Genomic DNA, 13,954 nt, shown 5'->3' on the forward strand with positions numbered 1-13,954 from the left:
ACATCATTAAGGCTTCATGTATGTGTTATAAATTACAAAAAGGTGTCTGACTTTAAATTAAGTAAAGCATCATGTGATATAGTCTTTATGGATGTGTTATGAATGACCGAAGATGTCTCACGTAAAACTAAGTATTACAGGACACTACATCAGTGTCAATAAATAGGTTATTAACATTCTACTGATTTATGAAGGTTCTCTCATGGTCCACAGGTTACTGTAGAGTGTGAGGTATTTAAATGGGTTGATGGACCTGTAAAGCTTTTGTGTGTGTCGGAGCCAAGATGATTTGGAGTAGTCCAACCTGAGACCACCGCACCAGGTGTTCCTCATCTGTTCCCATGCTGGAGACCAGGGCTTGATTACAACCTGTTACAATGGTGCCAACATTTTGTCATCGTCACTAGTTAACACAGTAAAAAAGTCATAATAATGGCTAAACCCTGCCCACTTCCACAATGTATCCTCTTAAAATGTTATTTTAAACCTAACCCTAACTAATAAAGGCCAAGTCTGATGCGTTGGTCCTCCAGACCTTCCGCACATTTGGGCGGAAGTGTCTGTGAATGAGATTAGGTGTAATGTGACTAACATGACTTTACTTCAGAGAGTAATCCAATCCTTCCACCCAACATGTCACCCTTTATAAAGCACATGGTTATGTCATATTTGATATTGGCGATTATGTCACACAGTTACGCCACATTTATGAACCCTTTATAAAGCATGATATACGGTTATAGATACTTTGTAACACATTTATGACTCAGCGGTCATTTGACACCCAATTTGACATGCTCCTATGAACTTCACATGTTGGTGCTGACAAATGAAACATGTCATGCACCCAATTTGACATGCTACTATGAACTTCACATGTTGGTGATAACAAATGAAACATGTCATGAATTGAGGCCCAAATATAGCATACATAGTCCACGCATAACTGCTGGAGGTCAGCAACCAATCAGGAGCATTTCAAACCTTGGCTAATCGACATAGCAACAACCTTTGTTGGGTCAAAAGCATTTCTTGCAATCTATGTGTAGCATATCTGTCAAGACGCTGTCAGCAACTCTTATCTCGTTACGATTTGTCAGAAAGAAGGAAATAATCTTTCTCAGAAAACATGTTACCTCGCCTCTTGTTTTTGTTTCAAAATCTTCTTCAGGCTCTCTACCCATGTAATGAACTTTTATGGATTTTATAGACAAAAAAAAGACTTCATAAGTCCTTATAAGGTGGAATATGTTGCCTCATCCCTCTTAACCTGTTTATAGACAATTTATAGACAAAATAATATGAATTCATAACAATGTCCTAGTTTCCTCCCATGGGAGGAATTGAGGTGGTCCGTAATATGTAGGTAAGTAAGTTAGCTAAGTTACAGTAAGTTACATTGTTAGCCACCTGTAGCGATGTTTCCTGGATCTGGATCGTGAGCTGCTTCTAGAGCGGGAGACAGAGCGAGATCTGGACCTGGACCGAGAGTGGGACCGAGACTTGGAGGCTGACTTCGTTGCCTTGGACATCACTGCAGGCAACCTCTTTGAGATAACAGCCTGTCAGACAAACAGAGGGGAATCAGTGAGCATCAGCATCTATTCAATTTCAACATTTCACCCACATTCTCCATAGGCCCACATAGGCAACATTGAATAAGTAGAACAAGGTAAATTTGAATCAGCTAAAGTGCTGGTCATAGGATTAATAACAATGATTCATTATTATTATTTATGTTCTTTTCTTCATCTGAACCCATTGCGTACAAAAACATTGATATTCTTCAATGAGGCCTACTGCATAGGAGATACCCACAATTTAATATAACTTAACAAGATAAAGGATTCTTCACAACATTTTTGGAAGATTTAGAGCAAAATGTCTGTCAAATAGTAAAGTGGGCAAATCTGTAAATCACTGTGACCGAAGAGTCAGGTGGCAAACTACAACCAGATGACTAGGCCGCTGAATGATTGTCTACAGTCACTGCAGAGATAGAGGGATTAAGATAAAGAGCTGTGACTCAAGAAAACCATGACAACAATACCTCCAAGAGATATAAAGCATTCAAGAGATGCCATACTTCAGAAAAGCTTTTGTGCAAAAATGTGCAGTGAAGCAGCTTTAAAAGAAGTGCAAAAAGGCTACCACCATACACTAACGATTGCTGCCAAAAACACTGTTGGAGAACAGTGTGGATACTGCAGGTGCAAGTAACATAACCAGTTTCATGTAGTGATTCATTTGCATTAAAGAATCTGTTTCATTCCAGTCATGGGACTGAACTGTTTTACGGAATCATGTCTCTCTCCGGATATATTGTCCCCGTCCATTCAGCCAGCGGGGTTTTCCGTCCATCATGTGGACAGGAAGAAAGAACTCTCTGGGAAAAAGAAAGGGTGGAGGGGTTTGTTTCATGATTAAGAACTCATGGTGTGATTGTGGTAATGTACAAGAACTCAAGTCCTTTTGTTCTCCTGATCTGGAATACCTCCCCATCAAATGCCGACCACACCGCCGTGTATATTCGACAGTACAGGGACAAATTGGAGTTGCAATTCAATGGTTTAGACATGAGACGTACTGTATGTGGAAGGGACCAGACAATCACGGATTATAAATGGAAAGCTATCCACGTGGCAGACACACGTCTCGCTCCCAGACATAAGCTAAACACCTTCTAAGCCCGCTTCGAGGAAAACAACATCGATCCACCGACACGGGCCCCCTCCGCTCACGAGAACTGTGTGCTCTTGTTTTCCATGGCCAACGTGATTAAGTCATTTAAGCGTGTTCACCCTTGCAAGGCTGCCAGCCCAGACGGTATTCCAAGCCGCGTACTCAGAGTATGTGCAGACTAGCTGGCTGGAGTGTTTACGGACATATTCAATCTCTCCATATCCCAGTCTGTTGTTCCCACTTCCTTCAAGATGTCCACCATTGTTCCCGTACCCAAGAAAGCGAAAGTAACTGAACTAAATTACTTTCGCTCTGTAGCACTCACTTCTGTCATCATGAAGTGCTTTTAGAGGATAGTTAAGGACCATATCACCTCCACCTTACCCGGCAACCTAGACCCACTACAATTCGCATACCGTCCCAACAGATCCACGGACGACGGAATCGCCATTGCACTGCACACTGCCCTTTCCCACCTGGACAAGAGAAATACCTATGTAAGAATGCTGTTTATAGACTACAGCTCAGCCTTCAACACTATGGTGCCCTCCAAGCTCATCACTAATCTCTGGGCTCTGGGTCTGAACCCCTCCCTGTGCAACTGGGACCTGGACTTTCTGACGGCCAACCCCAAGTGGTGAAGTGTAGGCAACAACACCTCCGCCACGCTGATCCTCAACACGGGGGCCCACAGGGTTGTGTGCCCAGCCCCCTCCTGTACTCCCTGTTCACCCATGACTGCATGGCCATGTACGTCTCCATCTCAATCATAAAGTTTGCTGACGACACAACCCTCTGGAGAGCCCTGCGTTTGCAGTCGGTGCAATTTCCGTACCAGTCGGTGATACAGCCTGACAGAATTCTCTCAATGGTGCATCTGTAGAAGTTCAACACCTCCGCGACGCTGATCCTCAACACATGGGCCCCACAGGGGTGTGTGCTCAGCCATGACTGCATGGCAATGAACATCTCCAACTCAATCATCACATTTTCTGACAACACAACCCTCTTTAATAATGTTTACATACTGTTTTACCCACTTTCTATGTATATACTGTATTCATGGCTCATCCTATATAACTACTGCTGTACACACCTTTTCTATTCATATACTGTCCATACTGTCTATATACACTATTATATACACTGTTTATTAGGTACATCCATCTAGTACAGGGTTGGACCCCCCTTTGCCTCCAGAACAGCCTGAATTCGATGTGGCATGGACACGTTGCTCAATTGGTATCAAGGGACCTAACGCATGCCAGGAAAAAACAAGAAGAAGCGGCTCCAGTGGGCACGCGATCACCAACACTGGACAACTGAGGAGTGGAAAAACATTTCCTGGTCCGACGAATCCCGGTTCCTGTTGCATCATGCTGATGGCAGAGTCAGGATTTGGTGTAAGCAGCATGAGTCCATGGACCAATCCTGCCTGGTACAGGCTGTACTGGTGTGGGGAATGTTTTCCTGGCACACTTTAGGTCCCTTGATACCAATTGAGCAAAGAATATTTCCGACACCTTGTAGAATCAATGCCCTGAAGAATTCAGGCTGTTTTGGAGGCAAAGAAGTGTCCGACCCGGTACTAGATGGGCATACCTAATAACTCTGACACTGCTCGTTCTGATATTTGTTTTACTTTTAATTTTTACTTTTTGGATTATGTGCGTATAGTTTTGTATTGCTAGGTCTTATTACTGCACTGTTGGAGCTGCACTGTTGGAGGATTTCGCTGCACCTGCGATAACATCTGCAAATATGTGTACGCGACCAATAAACTTTGATTTGATTATACAAAGTTACAAGACATTACTGGAGAGCTTTATAAGATTCACAGACTGAACAACTGGGCTGCCAATAAAGAGAAGGTTACTCTGGCTAGCCTTGAATGTCAACAATGTGTGAAAAACTCTCTCCGAAATAAACTAATTGAAAGGATAACAGTCATATGGTGTCAGACCAGCAAGTGGATTGGCTTGTGAGAGTTGAGAAGATGATCTGATTATTGGGCCTAATGCAACTGCCAATCAGTGGCCGAAGAATGTCCATTCTAGAATAGCACAATCAGTGCCTAACATCTTAACATGTTCCTTACCCCTGTGGAGGGTAAATACGATTCCTTAATGGGATTTTGGCTATATTCTGAGAATTATTCATATGATCCAGCAGATTAGGTTTTTCAGTCTATGGACACTCTCCATGGCATATGATCTTCGGTCTAAGTTAGCAGGGATCAAAACATTTATTTTTCATTTTGATAAGCATCTGAGGGGGGATGCCGTGCAGAGGAAATTGCAGACTAAACATTGGCAGGACTTCAAAAACGGTGCACCGGCATCAAACAGCACATGGTGGTCCCAGAGTATATCCCTGCTACTACTTTGGTGAGTATTGAAATGGACCCTCCTCCTGCTACTCCTCTATGGTGCTCCTTCCCTCGTTTTTCTTCATTGCAGACTGCGCTTGTTATTTTTGGCTACCAGGGCTAATTTCCTGAAGGCACTGAAATATACTTTTTTTGCTTACTGGGCACATTTCATAACCGCCATTCAGAACGTGCTCCCGTATCCACATTTAGAAAAAATAAAGGGAACCTAAACCCTGGTCAACAGATGGTATGGCATATTATGAAACTGGACATTTTGCAATTTACTCTCTGCAGAAGACCTTTAAATCCTAGTCATACACAGTTGACTTAACAGATGTAGCCTATACAGTGGGGGAAAAAAGTATTTAGTCAGCCACCAATTGTGCAAGTTCTCCGACTTAAAAAGATGAGAGAGGCCTGTAATTTTCATCATAGGTACACGTCAACTATGACAGACAAAATGAGAAAGAAATATCCAGAAAATCACATTGTAGGATTTTTAATGAATTTATTTGCAAATTATGGTGGAAAATAAGTATTTGGTCAATAACAAAAGTTTCTCAATACTTTGTTATATACCCTTTGTTGGCAATGACACAGGTCAAACGTTTTCTGTAAGTCTTCACAAGGTTTTCACACACTGTTGCTGGTATTTTGGCCCATTCCTCCATGCAGATCTCCTCTAGAGCAGTGATGTTTTGGGGCTGTCGCTGGGCAACACGGACTTTCAACTCCCTCCAAAGATTTTCTATGGGGGTTGAGATCTGGAGACTGGCTAGGCCACCCAGGACCTTGAAATGCTTCTTACGAAGCCACTCCTTCGTTGCCCGGGCGGTGTGTTTGGGATCATTGTCATGCTGGAAGACCCAGCCACGTTTCATCTTCAATGCCCTTGCTGATGGAAGGAGGTTTTCACTCAAAATCTCACGATACATGGCCCTATTCATTCTTTTCCTTTACACGGATCAGTCGCCCTGGTCCCTTTGCAGAAAAACAGCCCCAAAGCATGATGTTTCCACCCCATGCTTCACAGTAGGTATGGTGTTATTTGGATGCAACTCAGCATTCTTTGTCCTCCAAACACAACGAGTTGAGTTTTTACCAAAAAGTTCTATTTTGGTTTCATCTGACCATATGCCATTCTCCCAATCCTCTTCTGGATCATCCAAATGCACTCTAGCAAACTTCAGACGGGCCTGGACATGTACTGGCTTAAGCAGGGGGACACGTCTAGCACTGCAGGATTTGAGTCCTGGCGGCGTAGTGTTACTGATGGTAGGCTTTGTTACTTTGGTCCCAGCTCTCTGCAGGTCATTCACTAGGTCCCCCGTGTGGTTCTGGGATTTTTGCTCACCCGTTCTTGTGATCATTTTGACCCCACGGGTGAGATCTTGCGTGGAGCCCCAGATCGAGGGAGATTATCAGTGGTCTTGTATGTCTTCCATTTCCTAATAATTGCTCCCACAGTTGATTTCTTCAAACCAAGCTGCTTACCTATTGCAGATTCAGTCTTCCCAGCCTGGTGCAGGTCTACAATTTTGTTTCTGGTGTCCTTTGACAGCTCTTTGGTCTTGGCCATAGTGGAGTTTGGAGAGTGACTATTTGAGGTTGTGGACAGGTGTCTTTTATACTGATAACAAGTTCAAACAGGTGCCATTAATACAGGTAACGAGTGGAGGACAGAGGTGCCTCTTAAAGAAGGAGTTACAGGTCTGTGAGAGCCAAAAATCTTGCTTGTTTGTAGGTGACCAAATACTTATTTTCCACCATAATTTGCAAATAAATTCATTAAAAATCCTACAATGTGATTTTCTGGATATTTTTTTCTCAATTTGTCTGTCATAGTTGACGTGTACCTATGATGAAAATTACAGGCCTCTCTCATCTTTTTAAGTGGGAGAACTTGCACAATTGGTGGCTGACTAAATACTTTTTTCCCCCACTGTAGCTGTATAGCTGTATAACTGCATATACTGTAATACCAAGAATATGTTTAAAACTCATTAAACAAACAAGAAAAACATCTGTTTTGGGGGTTTTCCCAGGACCGGTTTCATATTGCTGAGAATAAACCTTTCTGAAAGCTCTCAAATGCCTGTCAAATGAAACTAAACAAGATGGGGGGCATTCCTGTGCATTTATCCACTAGGTAACTAGAGTATAATCACTTCCTTCACTTAATTTTGTGTGACTGGTTTATCTTACTGGTAAAACCGTGTAGCGCATTGCAGGGGCCAAAACTGGGCAAACTGGGCATTCACTAGGTAACTATTGTATCATGTTTCATCATCTTTAACTTAAATAGATGCTCCCCTGATTTGTGTGTGACTGGTTTATCTTACTGTTAAAACGGCAAGGATATGTGTAGCCCATTCCAACTATAGTTAACTGTAACTTAATAAGTAATAAGTGTTGGTAAAGTGTGATGAATCATGGGTCCATTTCAGTCAGAGCACAGTGACCCATTTCCAACTGATAACCAGAGGCAGCTGCCTGTCTCCTCCTCAGAGTGTGGTCCCCAGTCTAATCACTAGGATTTAAACATCTAAAAGGCTGTGACAAGCATCTACACTAATTATGTACCCTTTACTGACAGACACACAAACACAGGGCCCCTGGTGCAAAGAGTGACAGCTGCTCAAGCCGGGTCACCTGTTTATTTTATTTAAGGGCAAAAGTTGTTGCGAACAATGGTTGGGCAACTCGATACAGCAGCGACAGTATAAACAGAAACTCTCCGCTCAATCAACTACTCTATCATTAAGACCTGGATGCCTAAGAAGCAGCTGGAATCACATTTGGCATCTATATGGACCACTGAGACAACACTCCCCACAGCAACTGTCACTGATGTCGTCTTTGGTTACCAAAATGGACCAGAAATGTGTGCATCATTGTAAGGGTGTCAGAGTTTTCCCTCAAGACGTGGCTTTATAGAGGCGGTTCATGGATTGCCAAGCTGACTCAGCCGGTGATTGTCAAGCAAATAACTGTTGGTCTCACAGTAATTGACCGTTAATTAACATAAACACATTTAGCATCTCCTGGCTTCCACAATTTTAAAAATAATAATAAATCCATGTAATATAGCCTACACCTTCACAATAAATATATGATTTATTTTAGACAGGTCTATGGCTGAGGGTTACACTAGTTTATTTAGCAGACAAGATTTGCTTGTAATTCCGTGGCATTATTTTATATTATTTTATAGTATGAAGAATATAATTGAAGAAAGCTGAATAAAATATAAATATTTTCTCCAAACGATTTGAGGGAGTGGGCACATGCGGCTATTCTGTGTTGAGCGGTTAACAAATAAATAGGTACTCGTATATGCTTAATTTAGAGTTATTAATGTAACTTTAGTTGTTCTACAAACGTTGGGCTATATGTTTAGATGTTTTATACATTGTAAGGCTGCATGATGAGACTCTAATGATGATTTGAAAAAAGTAGCTTTGTTTTTTGCACAGGCTGTATACACTCCAATAGTCTCTCATTCACAATTTCACAAGTACTTGATAATGCCTGGAATTTCACGGCGGCATCCCCTTTGTGGCAGTAATGCACCCTTAAAAAATCCATGCCTTTTGCGACCCGGAGTGCTGCGTTGTGCCCTTTTCCCTGAGTGTGCTGCGCAATCCGAAGCGTCTCTCAATCGCATGGCTCTCTGTCACGTGATCGGGTCTTTCTCACAGGCTACATACAAGTGAAGAGAGACACATCCGGGACGCAACTGCGCGCGTCCTTATCCAATTCCTAGGTGCATATTGAAGATATTGGAAGAACTGTCAACATTTACTTTTCGTCAGCCAGCAAGATGAGTAGGCCTAACGAACAGCAAAAGCACTAGCCTATGTCAATCTACTATCCCCCATAGTACAAAAGTCAACCTATTATATTCTGTGCGAGAAATAAATATTCCAAACAGTCTGGGACAGTTGTGGGATGCGATAGATCCCAAATTAATACAACCACTAGCATCAACAAACCTTTTTTATGCAATGTGGCTTACGCAACAGATCAGAACATTTAGCTTAAAATGTTGCTAAACTATTAGGCTATTTCTTCACATTATAAGCGCAGCAATGCACACATGGTATTAGGCTATAAGCGCAAATGTTCCATTAGCGGAAAACACCATTATCAAAAGTGACCGCAAATGCAATTATGCATGTAATGCTTTTATTATAAAGGCGCATTTTAATGGTGAAAATGTTCTTCCCCAAACTTGAAACTCACGCGTGCTTATATATGCCAGTTAGGCTCTACACCCCTTGTAAAGAGGATTGATATCCTTAATTTTAAGAAGTTATTAGGCCACTTCAGTTGTGATACAAACCTTATTAAAACATATAGGCCTATGGCTAGGCTACATGAGGTGTGCGACTATGATTTAAAAAAAGTCGCAAAAAAAGGCATTGTTTCTTATGCTGGGCATCATTCACAAATGATAATATATAATTCACAATTGAAAGGCTAATATTGTCACCCATCAGACTTTTCTTGATTTAATATTGTCTTTACATATTCTAAATAATATATGTGTGACATTTGTTTCGATTTATAATGGACCATTATCATGCACCTGCATTGAAACAGGGGCAGCGGGAAAATATACATGTCATCTATGCACTTAAATAGGGAATGGAGGACGCTTTTCACCGTGGTTTATTTTCATGCCAGCCAGGTAGGCTATACTCCTGTTGTAAATATAAGCAATGTGCTTAATATTAGGAAAGGTGAGATATAAATATAGTAGGCCTAGCCTATAGAAAGCTGATGGGGATCCTCCTCTTTTTAATAGCGGCCATCACTCTGTTTTCTCCCGCAATTGCATAGCCTATAGAAATGTTGCTCAACATGAGCTCATGGGCTCTCATGAAGTGTTTGATTAGAGTTTCGACTAGATTTGCATTGATGACAGAGTCATTAGAGGGACAATAGAGTGCTGAGTACCAGGCAGTTAGCAAGTTTGGTAGGCTCCTAATGACCAGCAGCAGCATCAGAGCTTGGAGAACATTTTACATTTTAGTCATTTAGCAGATGCTCTTATCCAGAGCGACTTACAGTTAGTGAGTGCATACATTTTCATACTGGCCCCCCGTGGGAATCAAACCCACAACCCTGGTGTTGCAAGCGCCATGCTCTACCAACTTAGCTACACAGGGCCTAATTACTGTGACTAAATGGCTGTCTTCATGACTCGTGACCGCAGGTGTGGCGGTAATATGGTCACCACAACAGCCCTAGTCAAGATACACTGTGTAGCTTCCTTCCATACAGTTCCATGGGCATCATAGGATCATTATTTTGTTTCTAAAAGTTGCCTTATTGCCAATAAGGCCCATTGTAACTTGATTTAGGCCTATTTATAATGGCCCTCTCAGATAAGAAATCATTCAACCATGACTGCATCATTGTGATTTTCTGCAGCAAACTCACAACTGACAAAAACCGTCAAACCAACGTTGAATTGGACATTGCAACAATAATAATTGAAACAAAACAAAAAAACATCACTCAATAACAGAAAGGGTGAGAAAGTTATGTGGTTTATTTTCTCAGAGTGACAAAGGAAATACAGGGGCCCATAGCAGTGTGTCCTCACTAAAAGTTCAGTGTCAGTCTATGTGAGACAGTCCCTCTGTTGGGTGCAACAGCCACAGCGAGTTCCCATCAACTCCCACCAATTGAGTAGGATCCATGTGCGGTACATATAATCACTCTTTGTTCCTACTTGAGATTTCTTAAAAACCTCCTCAGTCAGCACTATAACCAGTATGTTTATTTCTTGGACTGTTGTAAACAGGTGGAAAGTTAATAGGTAGCTATGTGAGCTTTTGATTTACACAACTCTTGTCCTGAAAATACGTAGCAGACCATTTTCTGAGGCATCCTCAAATCGTGAGGACATGCTTCTCAACTTGCAGCTATCAAGATGGAACTCAACAGCTAAAGGTCCTCTCTATTTTAGTCCGTTGTGAACAGCATGGCAAATGGCAAGCTATCGTTCCTTATTTCAGCAATGTGGTGAGATTATGCATTTGTTAGGTCTTGCCTATTCACAGACATTTTCATTCAAATGTAGGCTAAAGCTGTAGATATCTAGAGTATTTGGTCAACTTTCAGTGGAAGCCATTCTACAGGGGCCAGAGTCGTTACATTCACACACAAGTGATGTTGTGGTCCTCTGTAGCTCAGCTGGTAGAGCACGGCGCTTGTAACGCCAAGGTAGTGGGTTCGATCCCCGGGACCACCCATACACACAAAAAATGTATGCACGCATGACTGTAAGTCGCTTTGGATAAAAGCGTCTGCTAAATGGCATATTATTATTATTATTATTATGTTACCCCAGAGTTGGCAGTGTCAAAAACGCCATATCAAATTGTCGACTTCTCCTGTGTACGCCACCTTTTCTCATCACATTTTGCAACTGTCTGAAAAGAAATGTCACGTATGGTGTGAATCCTGTGAAGAGACAAGTGTAGATACAACACCCTGTAGATACATCACCCTGACACTGGAGAGTGCCAGTGACAGGGGTGTCCTCAAATATATACCATACAGAGTTGAGGGCATCACCCATGCATTCACAGCATCAACTGTAGGCTAGTTAACAAGCGTCCATACATACTGTAAAAGGCCGATTACTGTAAATCCCATTGCTTTACAATGATCCCCATGAACAGCAAATGGAAAAGTTATTCTTAGTAAATAAACAAAAGTGACGGTACAATACAGCTTCTTTGTTATAGGACCTGTGCCAGGATACCAGTGGGAATGTGGTTACACCTTTCTTATCTGTGTACATTTGAACAGATATTCTCTGCGTTAAGAGAACAATAAGCCCGGATCTTAGAGCAAACTACAACAGGATATGCTATGATGTAGTGATTATTTATGCAATGGCTGGCACATTCAATCCTGTCCCATTATTTGCTCATAATTAATTAGAAATTATAATTGGGGGGTGAACTATGAATTGGGTTTTCACTATGCAACTGACCCACTGGCTGACATAACTGAAGCTCTAGCATTGCTGATCAATCAATTGACAACATGAAACGCATTCAAAGTGACATCGAGCTGTCGACTTTCTGTAGCTTGACAAATGGTAACTACATTGTATACAAAGTCATGCTTTGAGAATAACCTCACATGTGATACATTATACCATATACAGTAGCTGGTGGGGATAAAAGGACATACTAAAGCAGGGATAGACAGGCTATAGCTTACCTCCGATGTTTTTGGTTTTTTCACGCTCCTCTGGTGGGTCCGGGTCGTATAGCTTCTTGGGTGAAAGCCGGCAGAGGATCCGTTGCTGTCACTGTCAACCAATTTTTTTTTCGATAGGTTGCAATCCGAATAAACAGGCCAGTAGAGCTAACCTTGGCTACTGTGTGTCAAGCATCGTATTGACCGAAACATTTGCGGGAATTACGTTTATCAGCTCGTTAAACAAGCCTTTTATCAGGTCCGTTTTGTATTCATGTCACACTAAATAGCGAGAGCAGTTGTAATGTGACACTGCGCTGTGCGCTCACGAGGAATGAATTCAAAGTGGAGAAATTCTCCGAGAACGCATACAATACGACGCTATAGTACTGGCTACAGTAGAGCCTTCCTTCGCAGCGCAGCTCAGTGCACGCAGGTGAAATTTCCTTCCTGGTATCCCTCGGTCAAACACGTTTCAGAGTGTGCGCCTCCTATGATTATCAATAAACATACACTGAACAAAAATATAAATGCAACATGTAAAGTGTTGGTCCCATTTTTCATGAAATTAAATAAAAGATACCAGAAATTTCCCATATGCAAAAAAGCTTATTTCTTTCAAATATTGTGCACAAATTTGTTTACATCCTTGTTAGTGAGCATTTCTCCTTTGCCAAAATAATCCATCCATCTGACAGGTGTGGCATATCAAGAAGCTGATTAAACAGTATAATAATTACATAGGTGCACCTCGTGCTGGGGACAATAAAAGGCCACTCTAAAATGTGCAGTTTTGTCACACAACACAATGCCACAGATGTCTCAAGTTTTGAGGGAGTGTGCAATTGGCATGCTGACTGCAGGAATGTCCACCAGAGCTTTTGGCAGATAATTGAATGTTAATTGCTCTACCATAAGCCGCCTCCAACTTTGTTTTAGAGAACTTGGCAGTACGTCCAACTGGCCTCAAAACCGCAGACCATGTGTATGGTGTTGTGTGGGCGAGCAGTTTGCCGAAGTCAACGTTGTGAACAAAGTGCCCCATGGTGGCTGGTGGGGTTATGGGTATGGGCAGACATAAGTTACAGACAACGAACACGTGCATTTTATTGAGGGCAATTTGAATGATACCGTGACGAGATCCTGAGGCCCATTGTCGTGCCATTCATCCGCCGCCATTGTCTCATGTTTCAGCATGATAATGCACAGCCCCATGTTGCAAGGACCTGTACACAATTCCTGGAAGCTGAAAATGTCCCAGTTCTTCCATGGCCTGCATAGTCACCAGACATGTCACCCATTGAGCATGTTTGGGATGCTCTGGATCGACGTGTACAACAGCTTGTTCCATTTCCCACCAATATCCATCAACTTCGCACAGCCATTGAAAAGGAGTGGGACAACATTCCACAGGCCACAATCAACAGCCTGATCAACTCTATGCGAAGGAGATGTGTCACGCTGCCTCAGTTGACTGAGACAAATGGTGGTTACACCAGATACTGACTGGTTTTCTGATCCAAGCCCCTACCTTTTTTTGTAAGGTATCTGTGACCAACAGATGCATATCTGTATTCCCAGCCATGTGAAATCCATAGATTAGGGCCTAATTAATTTATTTCAGTTGACTGATTTCCTTATATGAACTGTAAAATTCTGTAAAATCTTTGAAAT

General features: G+C 42.0%; 1 protein-coding gene across 2 annotated transcripts in view; it reads right to left on the reverse strand.

Annotated features, from left to right (window-relative positions):
* LOC121586733 (thyroid hormone receptor-associated protein 3) overlaps positions 1-12,720 on the reverse strand; it is a 29,813-nt gene extending 17,093 nt beyond the window's left edge. For both annotated transcript variants that reach the window (XM_045226402.1, XM_045226401.1), the window contains exons 1-2: positions 12,302-12,720; positions 1,411-1,562 (exon numbers count right to left, since the gene is read on the reverse strand). In XM_045226402.1, coding sequence (XP_045082337.1) covers positions 1,411-1,532 — 122 coding nt within the window. In that variant the 5' untranslated portion in view covers positions 1,533-1,562; positions 12,302-12,720. The remainder of the gene's footprint in view (positions 1-1,410; positions 1,563-12,301) is intronic.
* Between the last annotated feature and the right edge of the window lie 1,234 nt (positions 12,721-13,954).

This window comes from Coregonus clupeaformis, chromosome 17 (genome assembly GCF_020615455.1).
Source record: "Coregonus clupeaformis isolate EN_2021a chromosome 17, ASM2061545v1, whole genome shotgun sequence".
In the NCBI taxonomy this organism is placed as follows: Eukaryota; Metazoa; Chordata; class Actinopteri; order Salmoniformes; family Salmonidae; genus Coregonus; species Coregonus clupeaformis.